The sequence below is a fragment of the Peromyscus eremicus genome, chromosome 3 (assembly GCF_949786415.1).
Source record: "Peromyscus eremicus chromosome 3, PerEre_H2_v1, whole genome shotgun sequence".
Classification (NCBI taxonomy): domain Eukaryota; kingdom Metazoa; phylum Chordata; class Mammalia; order Rodentia; family Cricetidae; genus Peromyscus; species Peromyscus eremicus.
The window spans coordinates 135,165,381-135,182,088 of record NC_081418.1 but is presented as its reverse complement, the minus strand read 5'-3'; the positions used below and the strand labels follow the sequence as shown (position 1 = coordinate 135,182,088).

The following is a 16,708-nucleotide window of genomic DNA, read 5'->3' as shown; positions in this document are numbered from 1 at the left end:
GGTTGACTGCATCAAGTTCCAGCACTGTGTCTTTTATTTGCAAACAAAGGTTAATTATGCCCAGCTCTCAAGGTCTCCAGACATCAGATTAGGTAAAGCTGGAAGGATGCCCAATACAGTAAAAATGTATCAGTAAAGGGATGTGCCTGCACCATGCAGCCTGGGACAGCTGAGCTTGTAGGCACTCTGGTTCAGGGGCAATCACTTGTAACCAGTGCCTCATTGTGTGTTATGAAGACATCAGGCCTCAGGTGAGGCAGTGGTGGTGGATGCCCAATCCCAGAGTGGGTGGCAGAGACAGGAGGATCTCTTGAGTTCAAGGCCAGCCTGGGCTGTTAAGAGAAGCCCTGTCTCAAAAAAACAAAATTAAAAGTACATCAGAAAGTGTTTAAAACAGTGACACGAAGGTGCTCAATAAATACTCTTCATTACTTTTTTAAAGATTCCAGAGACATCTGACTTTGTCCCCTACTTTCCAAGGTCAGGGACATCTTAACCTGTTGGTTTTGTGAATGATAGGCACTCCCTCAGCTGACCCCTGGAAAAACAGACCCTGAGCACACATCCTCGTACAGGCATCAGCTTCACCTCGGCAGCGGCTCCCCTCAGGACTCTACCCTCAGCCCAGGCACCAAGTTCTCTGTGTGGACTTCCCAAAGGGAAAACTACGGAGCCACGCTCCCTGGATAATGGGCAGGTGGGCAGCTGTGGGCACGTGGACACAGGACAGAATGCCAGGGGCCCGGCCTCCTTCCGAGACCTCACTAGGAAATAAATTCTCCAAACGTACATGATGTGTAAACCCTCAGGGACTCCCAGATGAATCTGCTTCCCAGCAGTGCCTGGGCCAGTTAGCACCAGTCCAAAAATCCAAGATAGCCGAGGAGAACAGGCAGGTCCCGTAGTCACATTCCTCACAGAATGGAGAAGGGGGAATCACAAGTGTTCTGGCAGCATTTCAAAGATGGAAAAGTAGCAAATAGCCACATGTGGAGAAGGCAGGAATGCCCCATGATGTGACAGGAGTTGTCCAGGAGGGGTGGGGCCCAGCCTAGCTCCAGACACCCCGGGAACCCTGGGGAGGAGGCAGCCCAGGGAAGGAGCACACAGCCCCGGGGCCAGGCTTCATGCAGTGGCACAAGACAGTCCTCTGCAGACCCACAGCCCCGCCTCAGTGAGCTCGAGGGAGCGAGCCAGGCCCTATCTCATGGAGCTATCAGATGAGACATCCCGATCGGAGTCCTCGGTTTCATTTGGCGGTGGCGGCGGCGGGTCGCTAGGCGGGACCGCAGTGAAAGCAGGAGACTTTCTAGGAAAAAACACCAGATGTCACCGTGGGCAAGCAGGAAGCCTAAGGAGGCTTGCATGCTCGCCTTCTATGGCCTTATCTTTTGGGGTACAGCTGGATGCCAGGCAGGGAAGTGGGGTGGGAAGTCTCGTCCCTATTCACCTCAATGGGGAACAGTTTCCCTCTTATTTTGGAGGCTTTGAGAGAGATCAGAAAATCTCAAGTCACAGCATGGAGGTGTTCCCTGGGCCCACAAGTACTGATACTAGGGCCCAGCTTCTTGTCCAGCTGTAATGGGGTGTGGGGGTGGGGACTCTCACTATGTTGCCAAGGCTGACCTCAATCCTCTTGCCTCCAAAGTAGCTGGGATGATAAACAAAGGCCATTAAACCCAGTAAGCACGCACATTATGCCCAGCTTAATGTAATTTAGTGGCATGGGCTGGGTTTTTTGTTTTGAGACAAGGTCTCAGTATGCATTCCTGGCTGGCCTGGAACTCTATACAGAAGAGAGACTGGCCTAGTACTTGTGGTACCTAAGCACCTGGATGACAAATGTGCACCACCACACCTGGCTCACTGTGGTGCTTTAGATTTTATCTGCTGTTGTTGCTGTTTGTTTTATTTTGTTTGAGACACGGCTTTGCTATTGCAGTCCAGGACAGCCTCAAACTCATGACAATCTTTCTGCCTCAGCCTCCCGAGACTGGGATGGCAGACACGTACCACTATGCCTAGCCTACAGATTTTTTTAAATATAATTTATTTTTATTTTGTGTTAATTGGTGTTTGCCTGCATGTATGCCTGTGTGAGGGTGTCAGAAGCCCTGGAACTAGAGTCACAGGTGTGAGCTGCCATGTGGATGCTGGGAATTGAACCCAGTTCCTCTGGAAGAGCAGCCAGTGAGTGCTCTTAACCAATGAGCCATCTCTTCAGACTCCAGATTTTTTTAAGTTCTCTCTCTCTCTCTCTCTCTCTCTCTCTCTCTCTCTCTCTCTCTCTCTCTCTCTCCTCTCTCTCTCTCTCTCGTGTGTGTGTGTGTGTGTGTGTGTGTGTGTGTGTGTGTGTGTGTGTATACATACAGGGCCTCACACGCCAGACAAGGACTCTACCACTAAGCTTTATTCCCCAAACCCAATTTTACTCTTACACAGGGTCAAATACATAAATCATGACCTCTGACTTTGGACAGAAACCTGCATCTCTTCGTTCCTGGCCAGGTTTCGGCTCTTAGACAGTTGGGGCACTAGCAGGCTGCATCTGCCGCCAGGGCAGGGAGAGGAAGTTATGGGCCACACCCACAGGTGACTCCCAAGGATAGCTCCACTTGAAGATGTGACCTGGTCACTGCCCACAGGTCACCAAGGCTCTGTCCCTCCCTTCTTTCCTGGGCAGGGCACATGGGCCCAATCGGGGCAGGTCCTTACCGGTCCCCTGACTGTGTGATGAGTCGGCGGCAGGTCTCCATCTGCACATCCAGGCCCCGCTTCATGCTGCACATCTCCATATACTCATGCAGATGTCGGTTCATGTCGTTCTTGGCCGTGGCCAGTTCCAGCTGTAGTAAAATAGGGCAGGGCAGGATGAGGAGGTTAGCAAGCCCTGGGCAGACAGTGGATTAGAGCACCAGCTGGCCCCTGGAGGCCAGGCAGCCATAGCTAAAAGCTTGGACTTCAAAAGAAACCAAACAGATGAGAAAACATCAAGTAGCCCATAACTGCCTGTTTCCCTAGGATATGGGGGAGGACCCAGTTAGCGACAATCTAACTCCAGGCCCTCACTCTGGCTAGGCAAGGGTGCTCAGGACAGTGCTCCACACTCAGCCTTTTCCTGGGAATCTCTACACTCTCCTCCGCCCCCAGAATCAGTTCGATGCCTGAGTTCTTGTTAAGAGATCAATTAAGAGCATAGTCTAGTGAGCAGCACACCCATAACTCCAACAACCAGGAGCCGAGGCAGGGGGATCTTGATTTCAAGGGCAGTTGGATATAAACCTAAAACCTAAACAGTAAAACCTGGTCTCAAAAAGCAGAAGGAAGCCAGGCACGGTGGCTCACACCTTTAGACCCAGCAGGGGAGGCAGAGACAGGCAGATCTCTGAGTTCGAGGCCAGCCTGGTCTACAGAGCGAGTTCCAGGACAGCCAGAGCTGTTACACAGAGAAACCCTGTCTTGGGGGGGGGAGGAAAGGGGGGTAAGATGGGGGATAGGACAGGACTAGCCAGATGGCTTGGCAAATAAGGCACCTGCTGCACATGCCTGGCAATCTGAATTTGACACCAGGGACCCATATGGTAGAAGCTTGAACCAAGTCCAAATTGTTCTCTGACCTCCACACATGCTCCATGGCATGTGGACACACACACTAATAATAAAATTTAAATTTTTTGTTTTTTCTCTGTGTAGCTTTGGTGCCTGTCCTGGATCTCACTCTGTAGACCAGGCTGGCCTCGAACTCACAGAGATCCACCTGCCTCTGCCTCCCTAGTGCTGGGATCAAAGGCGTGCACCACCATTGCTGGGCCCCAATTTAAATTTTTAAAAAGTGTTTAAAGGTGTGGAGAGGCAATAGAGCTCAGCTGGTCATAGGCTTGCCTAGCATGCAACAAAACCATAGGTTCGAGCCCCAGCACCACATTAAACTGGACCTGGTGACATGTGTCTGCAATCCTGGCACTAGGAAGGTGAAGGCAGCAGGATCAGAAGCTGAGGCTCGGCCTGGTCTATAGCAACTTTGAGGCCAGCTCAAACTACATGAGAGACTGTCTCCAAAAACAGAAACAAACAAAACAGTCAGCAGATGCACCTCTGTGAGAGAACCTGCTAGAGTAGGTCCTGGCTTCAATTCCTACAACTCCCCAAGAGAAAAACAGAGGGTAACAAGGGAAGCGGTGTTGGTGTGGACAGGGCGGAGTGGACTCCGCTGGCATGAACAGAAATAGCGGCCTATGGGATGCCTATGCGATGCCTACGGGATGCTTTGCTCCTGCCTGGTTTCTCCGGCTCAGCTCACCCTGGTCCTCTGTGTGATAGATACACTGGCCTTCCTCACTGACTCCTGAGCTGAGTTCCTTTAAGGGTAGGCAGAGTCCTGCTCATCTCTTCATCCTGCAGCCAGCAGCCTCCCTCAGCTGGAGCTAATTCACTGTGAAGTAGCCCAAAGACTCACTGTAATGGAAGAAACCTGGATTGCTATTTATTAGCGTTTCACTCCACTTCATTTTCTCACTCATAACCCATTCCCCCACACAAGAGAGACGTCCATACTAAGTGATTACAAGGTAGATCCTGATTTCAGAAGGTTGGCACGGAAGAAACGGGGTCCCTGCGTCAAGAAGTCTCCCTCCCAGAGCTGACTCTGCAGCCAGGTTTGGAGGCAGAGAGAAAAAGCAGGCTGAGGCGGAAACGTATCTAGGCCAGGGACAATCTGCTGCCTCTCTTTGTTTGGGGTACAAAGGCCAGGGGCCAGAAGGGGAGAACCAAGCTGCCGTGGGGTGATTTGCTTGGCTGCCTGAGAGCAAAGAGAAGGCAGAAGAGTGGCTGGGAAGCGTGTGACTAAGCAGGGGGGAAGCCACCCGAAACAAATGTGAACTGGGCAGCGGGTGGGAATGGGCAGACAGAAGGAGGAAATGGGCCACAGCAGCAGACAAAGGGGACAGCCAGGACACTGGCATTCTGGGTCATCTGGTGGACAGCTGGCTTGTAAGCCATGGTGGAGATGGCTTGAAAGGCATGCTTGTTCCCACAGCAATCTGTGCTCCCAGTGAGAAAAATATGATACTCCAGGTCAGAGATCAGCTGCCACACACACACACACACACACACACACACACACACACACACACACACACACACACGCATGTGCGCTCTTCCTCAGGAAGATTGCAGGGGACAAGGCTAGAACCTACTATTCTAGGAGACAGAGGTGAAGCAAAAATGGTCTCTCAAAGCAAAAGCAGCACCACCAACGGCAGTCTCTGCATGTCTGTCCATCACCCTAATTCACACACTGAAGGGGAAGGTGCACATTCCAGAGGACGTCTTCAACAAGTCACCCCAAATTCCAGACTCAGCGTGGGAGATCAGAGCAGTAGAGGTAGATGGGAGAGATGGAGGGGCTGGGGCCATGGAAGAAGCTCCCACCCACCGTCAGCTTTCCCATCTAGTAATGGGGCTGCTCTACCTCAGTGACACTGACATCAAGGGTCGCAAAGACAAAGGTATTACAGATGCCCCAGGAAGACCCCAGTGCAATGCTGCCACCAAACCCACCAAGTGAACTTCCTTCACCTTTCTCCTCCAGCCATTCTAGGAGAGGACAGAGGTCATACAACTTAGAAAACAACTTCAAAACCATGTTTCCCCTTCAGAATTTTTTTTTTTTAAAGACAGGGTTTCTCTTTGTAGTTTTGGTGCCTGTCCTAGATCTCACTCTGTAGACCAGGCTGGCCTCGAACTCACAGAGATCCGCCTGGCTCTGCCTCCCGAGTGCTGGGATTAAAGGCGTGCGCCACCACTGCCCGGCTCAGAGTATTTTTGTAAGACAAGAATTATGTAGCCCAGGTTGGCCTCAAACGTGTTATGTAGCTGAGGATGATGACCATGGACCTCTGATCCTCCTGCCTCTACCTCCCAAGTGCTGGGACTACAGGCTCACACCACCACACCCAGTTTCATGTGGTGCTGAGATAAAACTCGGGGCTTCATGCATGGTAGGCAGGCACTCTACCAACTGAGCCGCAGACCCAGCCCAGGATGCTCTTTTCCGTCTCACCAGATCATGTTTACAACTAGGCATTTGTGGTCCAAGGGATGAACCACAGGAGAGCGGCAGCCCTAACCGCTGTGCTAAGACCCCTGCCTGGTTGACGGCACGAAGAAACTGAGCCTTAAATCCACCATCCCAAGGAGGTGGGCACAACCCAGGGAGGGAAGGGGCAGTAAGAGGGGTGTAGAGAAGATGGGAGAAGGTCACTTGTCCCCAGACAAACCACAGCTGGTGACAGAACACTGGCTGGGCCTCTGAGACTCAGAGTTTTCTGGAGTTAGAAACAAAAACCCTGATTTTGCTTGCGATAGTGTGGCCATTTGATGTGTGCTGGGACACTGAGAACACAGGGAAATAACTTCCAAAGTTCATTCTCAAAATGCAAACCGGGGGAGACCTACAGGCCTGGGAACACACCGCAGGGCTTGCAGGGAGGCTGGACACACAAGTCTCCTGCGTCATTCACACATCCGAGTCTAAGACACAGTCCTCACACAGCCCCACCCACCCACCCACCCAACCCTCCTCCGCAGTGACCTCCTCCCTACAAACAAAACTGCCTGCGGCTCAGCAGGACGGTTCGAGCCCCAGCTCTATCACCATTTTTTTAAAAAGATTTATTTATTTATTATGTATACAGTGTTCTGTTTGCATGTGTCCCTGCAGGCCAGAAAAGGGAGCCAGATCTCATTACAGATGGTTTTCAGATACCATGTGGTTGCTGGGAATTGAACTCAGGACCTTTGGAAGAGCAGCCAGTGCTCTTAACCTCTGAGCCATCTCTCCAGCCCCTGTCACCATTTATAAAGGACTCCCCCAGGCTCAAAAATGAAAAGGGAGACTCTCTCCTCCAGGAGCTCAAGGGCTGAGCAAAGAGGGCTGGAGTCCCTCTGAGTGCTAAGTGCTTAGGGTGTTCCTGGTAATAAACAGTACACGCTTTGGCATGTCAACTTGCCAGATTCTGTCCTAAGTGCCACGTGTCTCGCTCTATCTGATCGTCCTAATAACCTGGCCTGAGGGGAGAAATACGCAATCTCCATTTGACAAATAAAGAGGCAGGCCCGAGCTTAGCATGGCAGTGAACATCTGTAACTCCAGCACTCAGCAGGCTGAGGCAGGAGGACTGCTTCCAATTTGAGGCCAGCCTGGCTACATAGAAAGACCCTGTATGGGAGCTTAGAGCACTCCCTGCTCTTGCAGAGGATCTAAATTTGTTTTCCAGCACCCATGTCACAGGCTCACAATCAGCTGTGAACTCCAGGTCCAGGGATTCTGACGCCCTCTTCTGGCCTCCAAGGGGGCACACACACGCAAAGTAAAAAAGGTGACACAGAAAGGAAAAGGAGAGAGAGGAAGTGTGTGCCCACAAAAGCATCAGAGAGCCGGTGTCAAAGAATGAAGAGAAATGAATGGAGGAGCTAGCCGGGGTATACCTCACTCAGCGAAGTGAGCTGGATGAGCATGGAGACCTGAGTGGATCCCAGAACCCACACGAGAAAAGCTAGACCGTGCAGTGCACACTGTAATCTCGAAGCTGAGAAGGCACAGACAGATGGATGCCTAGAGCTCCCTGGCCAGGCAGCAGAGCCTACTCAGCAACTTCCAGACCAGTGAGAGACCATCTCAATGTTTTTTTAAAGTTAACCATACCTAAAGAACAATACTAGGTTTGTCTTCTGGCCTCTACACACATGTATGCACATCTGCACATGCAAGTGTGCACACACACACACACACACACACACACACCACCACCACCACCACCAGCAGCAGCACCAGCACACAGTGCAAAGCTGAAGTGTTATAGCTCATGCCCATAATCCTAGCAAATGGGGAGTGGGGAGCAGAAGGACCAGGAGTTTGAGGCCAACCTAGACTACAAGACAAGAACTTGTAAATAAATAAATAATAAAGCAGGTACTCAGAAAGAACAAGGGAGCCAGGCTCAGGAGGCAGAGGCAGGTGGATCTCTGAGTTCTAGGCCAGCCTGGTCTACCGAGTGAGTTCTAGGACAGCCAGGGCTACATAGAGAACCTCTGTCTCACCCTCACCCCCAAAAAACAAATTAAGAAAGGAAAGAGAGGACAAAGGGCTGGTGGGGAATGGCTCTGCAGGGAGATCACAAGCCACCAAGCCCGACAACCTGCATTTGATCCCTGGGACCCACACGGTGGAAGGAGAGAACTCACTCCCACAAGCTGTCCTCTGACCTCCACACACATACATGTTCCCCCTGCCCAATACATACATACATACATACATACATGTAAACAGAAAAGAAGGAAGACAAAAGATTTGTTCCAGGTGGTGATGAACAGGATTCGAACTCACATCTATCTGCCTCTAGATCCTGAGGTCTCCAGGACCCACTAGAGCTACCACAACTGGGGCGGGGGGTGGAGTGGGGGGGGGGGCGACACTCCTGTCAAAGGTCTTGGGGTCCAACAGTGAGGAGGCCAGCAGCACACCTGCAGCCTGGCCTGTGAGCCCCGGGAACAGAGTCTCCACTGCCGACAGACACCCTTACCTCTATCTGGTCAATGGTCTCCTGGTACTCCTTCTCCCGGGTTTTGAACAGAGACTCTGTGTCTTTGATGACCTTCTCCAGACTGTCCTCCTGCTGCTGGAGAAAGGGAGGCGAGGGGCAGCCAGCCAGGGAGGGGCAGGATAGGGACATTCCATGGGCCAAGGCGGGAAGAGAGAGAATGTCTGGTTAGAGAAGACAGAGGTGAGAAAGGATGCAGACAGGAAGGGGAGGAGCCAGGGGGAGACAAAGCCACACTGGGGACGGAGCATGAGAAGGGGAGGCAGACAATGTGGCAGGGCACAGAGGCAGAGCCTGAGGGGCCTGAGGCCAGGAGGGGAGGTTACCTCTCCCTGGGCCTCTGTGGCTGCCATGGCATAGCCTGAGAAATCCTCCCAAAGCAGCAAGGTCTCCTCAGTCTCCTCCCAAGTCAGGCTGTCACAGTCGTCCTCAAAATCATACTCCCTCCTAGAGACAGGGAACCCGTGTGTCAAGAGCGGGCGCTGGGGCCTGTGAGCGGGCACAGGACACTATGGGAGCTCCGGCCTCGGGGGACTGGGGCACATCTGGTGAGGGCAGCTGGGATGGACCTGCAGGCTGGCTTCAGGGGCCTTGGGGGGGAGCTGGGGTGCATCTGGTGAGGGCAGCTAGGATGGACCTGACATCCTCTGGACTCACAGCTGGCTGAGCATACGCTGCATCTCCTCGTTGATGCTGAGGGCTGTGCTCTCCTCCTCGTCCCCCTCAGGCTGGCGGGGCCCATCACTCTCCGACAGGGAGGTGTCCTCCTCCACAGCAGCCTTGCGCTCCCGCTTCCGCCCCCCCATGGACGGGACCTTAATGGGAGACAAGTGTAGAGACTACAGAGGCGAGGCCGGGTGCATGAGGAGAGGGTGGGCAGGGAGGCCGCAGGGTGGAGCAGGGTCAGCAGGAAGGGGCAGACAGAGAAGAGACACAATTACATGACAAGAACAGAAACAGGAGAGTCACTAAGACATGGGCAGACACACACAGCTGGGGCGGGGCTGCGGACGAAGAAGGAGAAACAGAAAACAGAGCAGTAAGATAAGGAGAGAAAGGTCTTGTGATGACTACATTAAGATGTGTTTAATGGGGGCTGGAGAGAGGGCTCAGCAGTTAGGAGCGCCGGATCCTCTTCCAGAGGACCCGGGTTCAATTCCCAGCAGCCACATGGCGGCTCAGAGCCCTCCATCACTCCAGTTCCAATGGAATGCAATGCCCTCTCTGGCATCCTCAGGCACGAGGCACTCATGTGGTAAAATACCCATACACACAAAACAAATCTTTAGAAAAAGAAAAAAGATGTTTAATGGCTACCGAGGCATGGGGCTGTGTTTAGTCTTGAAGTCTTTCTCATGAAAGGACTCAACTGAAAACAGTTCTGGGCTTCGAGGAAGATAAGAGGGCTCAGGAATCACAGCCAGATCTGGACGGCCCGTGGGAGAAGGAAAAGGAAGAAAAACCAACGGGGAAGAGACTGAAATGGGAGGATCGAGGAAGCGGAGGAAGAAGACATCTGGTTCAAGAGCCCAGTGGTTCAAAACTGGGGGGCGGGGGTGCTTAGAGACAGGACCGGGACAGGAAGCTTGCGTGAGGTCACACTAACCAGCTTCTTCTATGGAGAAAGCGAGAGAAGAGATAAGAGGGACAGAGGAGAGAAGCAGAGGAGGGGGAGGGGGAGATGGAGTTAGAGATGGCTTCTGAAACCCCTCTCCTGAGGCTGTCCCTGCCTCCCAGCCTAGTCCCACCAAGGGCCCCAGGGGCCAAGATGTGTCCCAGAGGTGAAGGGCAGCAGGGCCTGAGATCCAGGCCAGCCATGACAGAGCTTCTCCACCTGCCCCGCCCCTGGGAGCTGCGGGCAGCAGGCCTCTCACCTGGAACATCTGGATCATATCCTCGCAGTTGCGCTGCTGGGCCAAGTCACAGAGCTTGGCTGTGATGTCGATGCGGCGGCAGATGTCCATGTCTACCTTCATGGCCTTTTCCTGGATCTTGGTATCCAGCTCTGTCAGATTCTGTACCAGGAACACAGCGAAGGGTGAGGAGACACCCAGCACCCCCCGTGGGGACAGATAAAGCCTCAGCAAGATCTTCATCCTTAGTAGCACACACTGTCACCTCCTCCACAAAGTCCCTGACCTTGCTGGATGAATGTCCCTTTTCCCAGGGGCCCACCCTACCACACTTGCACATCCACAGGGCAGCTCATGATACCCGTCCCTCAGGCAGTACAGACCCGGGAGGCCCTGGCTGGGATGAGCAGAGCCTCCCTTGAACCAACCACAGTTTTTTTTTTTTGTTTTTTTTTTCCCGAGACAGGGTTTCTCTGTGTAGCTTTGTGCCTTTTCCTGGAACTCACTCTGTAGCCCAGGCTGGCCTCGAACTCACAGAGATCCGCCTGGCTCTGCCTCCCGAGTACTGGGATTAAAGGCGTGCGCCATCACCGCCCGCAACCACAGTTTTTTATCCTCCTGAAATGTAAGACCCCAGAGATGAAAGATACCACTGGGGTAAGAGTGGACAGCCAGGTGGTGGCGCACGCCTTTAATCCCAGCACTCGGGAGGCAGAGGCAAGCAGATCTCTGTGAGTTCGAGGCCAACATGGTCTACAGAGCGAGTTCCAGGACAGCCAGGGCTACACAGAGAAACCCTGTCTGTCTCGGGGGGGGGGGGGGGGGGGGGGGGGGGGGGTGGAGAAAGTACTGGACAGTGACAATAGACACGGGTCTCACCTGTCCGGCACTAAGCGCCAGGCAGAGGCATGATCCTCCTCAAGACAACCCTGAGAAGACTTTCTTTCCCCTGGCTTTCCACATTCCTCAGAGAGGAGGTGTGGTGGGGAGGAAGGCTCAAGGCCACACAGCTAGCGAGTGGCAGAACTCACAAAGGCAGCTGGTTCCGGAGCTGCGCACAAATGTTTTTTTCTTTTAACGTACTTCATGCTGGCCTCAAACCCCTCATCTTTCTGACCATTCTGCCTCCACCTCTCAAGTGCTGGGATTACGGGTGTAAGCCACCAGAGAGCACAGAGCTGTGCTTTTACTAACTGCTTAACAACCTCTTGTCATGGTGAGGCGTCTCTGTCTAGAAGACAGCGGTGAAGAGCAACAGCGGGACGGGACACTGACGGCAGGGCCGGCAGACCATCTGAGGGTCCCTGAGAGCCAAGTGGGAAGTCGGAACTCACGTTACTCATGAGTCCCTTGAAGACCACCAGCTCGGCTTTCAGTTGTTCTACCTTCATGGCTAGCTCCTCTTGGCAGGCATCGGCCTCTTGGGCCTCCTACAGCCAGGAGGAAATGAGGACATGATGTCAATGTGGGAAAAGGTACGGGAGGGACAGGGAGGGCCCAGTGGTGCCCCAGGGGAGCAGGGGCAGTAGGGTGGCCACCCTCACCTCCTGGAGCTCATTCACTCGCTCTTGCAGCTGTATCCGCACTGTGTACTCCTCTTCCCACCTGACAGACATTAGGAAGGGGGAGAGAACACAGCCTAGAGTCCTCCTGCCGCTCCAGCTCCTGGCCCTCCCTCTCAGGCCCAGGCCTCAGACCCCAGGTCTGGCTCCCTGAATGGGAATTTGTCGAGACAAGAATGTATGCGGCAGCCAGCCAGAGGGCAGCTGCAGCTGTTGGGCGGCTCCGAACTTCCTGGCAAGGGCTGAGATCACCAACTGCCTGCCCAGAACCTCCGGACCATGGACCAGGAACTATATTTAAGAACAACTGCCACCACTTTGGCCCTCTGCAGTACCCATCCCCACGTGGGCCCAGTTCCGCCAGCTGTCTGGCTGGACTCATCCCCCACCTCCTTCCCACACCAGTCCACCGGGTCCCCCCCTCAGCCCAGTCTCCCACCTTCAGTGGTACAGATCCGGTCTCCCGCTCCTGCCCGCACAGAACAGAGCTTGTTAGCCTGCTGGGTACCATTTAAACCTGCGAAAGCATCTGCAGGACACAGGCTGGATCAAGAGCTGCTCAGCAGCCTTGTGGGGGGCAAAGTCCTTCCCCACCCAGCCCCTTAAAGTGAGCTATAAGAAGGTCATAGGGCTGGCGTGATCCGCCCCCCCAGCAGCATGAAAGAAGTGGCCATCAGAAGCTAGGGACTGCTAAGCAGTCACACCCAAGGGCCAGGGAACCAACCAGAGTGTAGCATAGCATCTCAACACAGAGTTCAAACCAGAGATCGTCAGGAGCTTGGAAGGCACACCTGCCATGGGGCAGAGCCTACGGGGCAGTACCCAGGGCTAAGTGCGCACTCCATCCTGTCACAGAGACGGAAGGTGGGGCTGCTGTTTGGTCCTGTAGGTTCAGAACCCGAGGCCAGCTGAACCAGCAGCCGGACTCAAAGCCTTGGTGCATGAGCTCATCACTTCTGGCTGTACTCTGCATGGAATGCTTCTGGCCTCAGAAAGGAGGGCAAGGGAGCTGAAGGAGAAGGCTCAAAATGAGCTCAGTGGGAAGGAGGCGGCAGAGGGCAGCCTCTGCAGTCAGGAGGGCGAAGCTCCTTGTGGCCCTTCCCTCCTCTCCTGCCCCTCACCCTCTCGGCTTCCACGTCTCTGCTCACCCATGTTCTGCACTCACAGCCGCACTGCAGTGTTCCTAATAATAACTCCCCAGATGCCCCTCCCAGTTGGCTGGGGGAAGAGGCGGCCAGCCTAGCCACCACCCTGCAGCTGACCATGCAGCTCAGCTCTTGGCCTCCCTCACCCTCTATCCCCTTCCCTGTCCCCACCCCACCCCCCATATCTGCTTCTCCTTTTGTCCTAGCAAAGACAACTCTGCTGGCCTCAAGCTACACACTTTCTTAGATGAGCCCTTCGTCTCTGCTGGGTCCTGGTTTCTTCATCTACAACGCGCAAGTGTGGGAAGTGGCCTCCTGTGTGCTAGACCCTGTGAGTCTCTGGAGAAAGACCACAGGATGACAAGAGGTCAAAACTCTGGCCAAGATGCATGAGAAAGGGGCAGAAATCCTACTTCATAATGAACTCAATACATCCAAGTAAAACATGAGAAAGTTAAGGCAAGATGATGATTAATGAGCTAGATCATACAGGATAAAAAGTCTGAAAATGACTCGTCTGGATGCTCATGAGGACTCTATTTGCTCTCCACCCAGACACACAAATGGGTGTGGTATGACCTCCATCCAACCCTCACCTTTTTTTTTTTGCAAGGTTTCCATATCGTGGGTAGAATCTGGGCGATTTCTGTACATCCTACATTTACCAGGAGCCCCTCCTGCAAATAAACCCTATCTCTGAGTTGAAGAGAAAAAGCAGGGGTCATTCTTATGTTGGAAAAACTGAACCCCAAGAAAAAGGTCACACAGGATAAGGAGCTGGAAATAGGACTTGGGGGTGGGGCTTTGCTCCTGCCCAGTTTCGTACTCAAGCACCCCATGTCCAGGCTAAAGATGGGGAGCTCAGTGTTGCTGTGAGCCCAGAAGGCAGGCAGGGGCTCTGGGGTGGTAGGGTGTCACGTACCTTCCACGTCTAGCCACTGCACAGTAATGTGCTGCAGAGTGATGAGATAATCAATCCCCAAGGAATAACTCTTTGCTGCCCTGGACAGCTGTACCAAGGACAAATGCTCTCTGTTTTAAAAGATGCCCTGGAGAAGAGCAGCTGTTCCTAGGATTATGGCAGAACTCTAGAATGGTCAGTGTTCCATCCTGTGTTAAGCTCTGTGGGGGCAGAGGCAGGTGCAGCCTAGTTCTGGGTGGTACCTAGATGCTGGGACAACTGAAAGCCTAAAGACAGTTATAACATGGGCCACAGTCATGGAAGCCAGCGTGAGGACTGAACTTCAGAAAGCCTGCTGATGCATGTAATCGGGTGGATGCTAACAGGTTACCAAGCCCTGAAGGTCATTCCAGACCCAGCACTGTGTTCCTAGGGCCTCCAGATGGTCCCCACACACAGCTAAGCAGATAGCAATCCCTGCCACCCTGTCCTGCACAGGCAGTCCAGGCTAGCCCCAGAAGGGTCACATTAGCTAAGAAACCCAAGCCTGGGCCTCCCTGACTGCCATCCCCTTCCTCCTCAACCACAGCCTGGTCAGTTTTCAAAGAACTCACTCTGCCTGTGATCCCATCCTATCGCCTGGTTACCAGCCACCCAGTGACTCCTCCTGGTAAACAGCGGGCACTTCAACGTGACATCCCTTCCTCCTAACTTTTGTGCCAACCTGTTGGGGGCGGGGTTCCTCTCAGAAAGCCAAACCTTCATCCTCGGAACACACTGGGCTGGCCCTGAGATACTCCATTACTGTAGGGGGTGCCCATGCCCCCACCTTTTTCTTCTTCCATCCCCCTGCTGGCTCCTCGGTCATGATTCGGGGCCTCCCTACCAGCCCTGACAACTACCACCCCTTCTCCCTGTCCTACGATATCTGTACTTTCTTTCTCTTTCCCTGTTTGCCTGTTCCAAGCAATGCCTTTAGGTTCTGGAGCCTCGAGCCTCATATGGAACCAAACAGAGCCCTGGGCAGACACAGCCCCTTCTCACTACCTCCTTCCAGTCCCACTTAAGTTACCTCCAAAACTAAAGCTACATCCTTCACCCCAAGCGTGGAGTTTATATCCTGAAACTGCCCCAAGGTCTGAGACCGGCCAGAGAACAAGACCACAGATGCGGTGCTCTCTGGGATAAGTCTCCCTTTCACACCACACAACACCCCACAGTTAGCAGAGTCATGCAAACACTGCAGCCTGCATAAGACGGGGAGACATGCCAGACGAAAAGTATGAATTCCCAGTGTTCTTCTAGAATGCTTCTAGTCACGAGTCTGACTTGAGAATTGTCTGTGGATTCTGGGGCCCCTGCATCCAATTCCTTCCAAGCTCCTCACTATCACAGCAGGAACTTTATTCTTGTTGCCATGATTCTTGGGCCCCCAGTTCTCTGGTCTGGGAACCCATCACTAACTCCCTGCCCCGTTGTGTCTATGTGAGTCATGTTTCTTGAACCCTGTCCCTACTTTCCAGGTCCCTACCTCCGCTTGTACTCGTCCCGCTCCCGCTTCACTTTGGCCAGCACGTTGTACAGTGCGCGGATCTCGGGGGTGATGGTGTCGATCTGAACGCCCACCCCGTCAGGGTGTACCCACGACAGGCCAGGCCCTTGCACAAGCGTGGGTTCCAGTCCCGGTCCAAGCCGGCGGGCGTGTGAGAAGGACCAGATGGTGCCGGGCATGAAGCGGGTCGACGAGGAGAAGGAGGTGGAGGTGGAGGTGGAGGTGGAGGAGGATGAGTGGCAGGCCGCAGAGGATGCGAGGGGTCCGGCTGGCGAGCGGGCGGGGGAGCCCAGCACCCGCGCTGACGGGGGGCACACGGCGGCGGGCCGGGAGCTCAGGGGCAGCCCCAGGGGCCGGATCGGGCTGATGAAGCCGGTCTGTACCGCCTGGTCGCGGCGGGCCAGGCCCCGCCTGCCCTGCTTACCCTCCTCCAGAGCCTGCTGCAGCTGCTTCTCCAGCAGCCGGTTCCGGCGCTCTAGCTCGTGCACCTTGGCTAGGAAGCAGCGAAACCGGAGGTTCAGGGTCTTGAGTACGTTGATGTTGGAGCCCAGGTCGTTGCGGAGAGCCATGGCCGCAGGGGGCGCAGGACCAGGCCCCGGAGGCGAATAGGCAGCGGGGCCCGCCGAGGCAAGCGGAGCCGGGGGCAGGTCCCCTCCCCCGGCAAAGTGGTCACCTCCCAGAGGGTCCCCCAGCGGCTCGGCCAAGCCCTGCTGCTCCTGCTGTAGGAGGAAGAGATTGGGACCGAATAACGGATTCATGGCTGCGCCTTCTGCTGGGAGATGGAGACCAGTGCAGCAGAGGGTGAGGACAAGAGCCAATGAGGCGCCTGCGGGATACGAGCAACCAATCAGAGAGCCCGGTAGGAGGGCAGAGGTCGTGAGGGCGGGACCAGAGGAAGCCAATGAAAGGCCCCCACTAGAGGCTTAGCCCTGGACCTTTCCGGGTCTGGAGTCAACACACAAGGAAGCTGACTAGCCCTTCTTCCCTAGGGAGCTAGCCACTGCCTGAGATTCCAGATCTCTGGTACCTAAGGGGCACCAGTGGTGGAAGACTTCCCTAAATCCCTACTGTCTTCTTCTCCCCAGCACCCTAAAC

The 16,708-nt window shown here is 54.2% G+C and overlaps 1 protein-coding gene across 3 annotated transcripts; it reads right to left on the bottom strand.

The window, feature by feature from the left end:
* Positions 1–11: 11 nt before the first annotated feature.
* On the bottom strand, positions 12–16,416 carry Iffo1 (intermediate filament family orphan 1). 3 transcript variants are annotated; one of them, XM_059258620.1, is made up of 10 exons: positions 15,593–16,416; positions 11,998–12,058; positions 11,788–11,883; positions 10,475–10,615; positions 10,207–10,215; positions 9,258–9,439; positions 8,927–9,047; positions 8,583–8,678; positions 2,716–2,846; positions 12–1,309 (listed from the first exon to the last, which is right to left on the bottom strand). In XM_059258620.1, the coding sequence occupies exons 1-10, from the start codon at positions 16,369–16,371 to the stop codon at positions 1,201–1,203; spliced, it is 1,725 nt and encodes a 574-aa protein (XP_059114603.1). In that variant the 5' UTR covers positions 16,372–16,416; the 3' UTR covers positions 12–1,200. The 3 variants fall into 3 exon arrangements, with proteins under 3 accessions (XP_059114603.1, XP_059114600.1, XP_059114601.1); XM_059258617.1 differs by lacking the exon at positions 10,207–10,215 and having other exon boundaries at positions 9,258–9,415; XM_059258618.1 differs by lacking the exon at positions 10,207–10,215 and having other exon boundaries at positions 8,583–8,675; positions 9,258–9,415.
* Between the last annotated feature and the right edge of the window lie 292 nt (positions 16,417–16,708).

Coding starts and splice junctions, on each gene's coding strand:
- Iffo1 (XM_059258620.1), bottom strand. CDS start 16,371: ATGAATCCGTTATTCGGTCCCAATCTCTTCCTCCTACAGCAGGAGCAG. Junction 11,884..11,997: donor GAGTGAATGAGCTCCAGGAG/GTGAGGGTGGCC, acceptor TCCTGGCTGTAG/GAGGCCCAAGAGGCCGATGC. Junction 9,048..9,257: donor CAGCGTATGCTCAGCCAGCT/GTGAGTCCAGAG, acceptor CCCTGTCTCTAG/GAGGGAGTATGATTTTGAGG.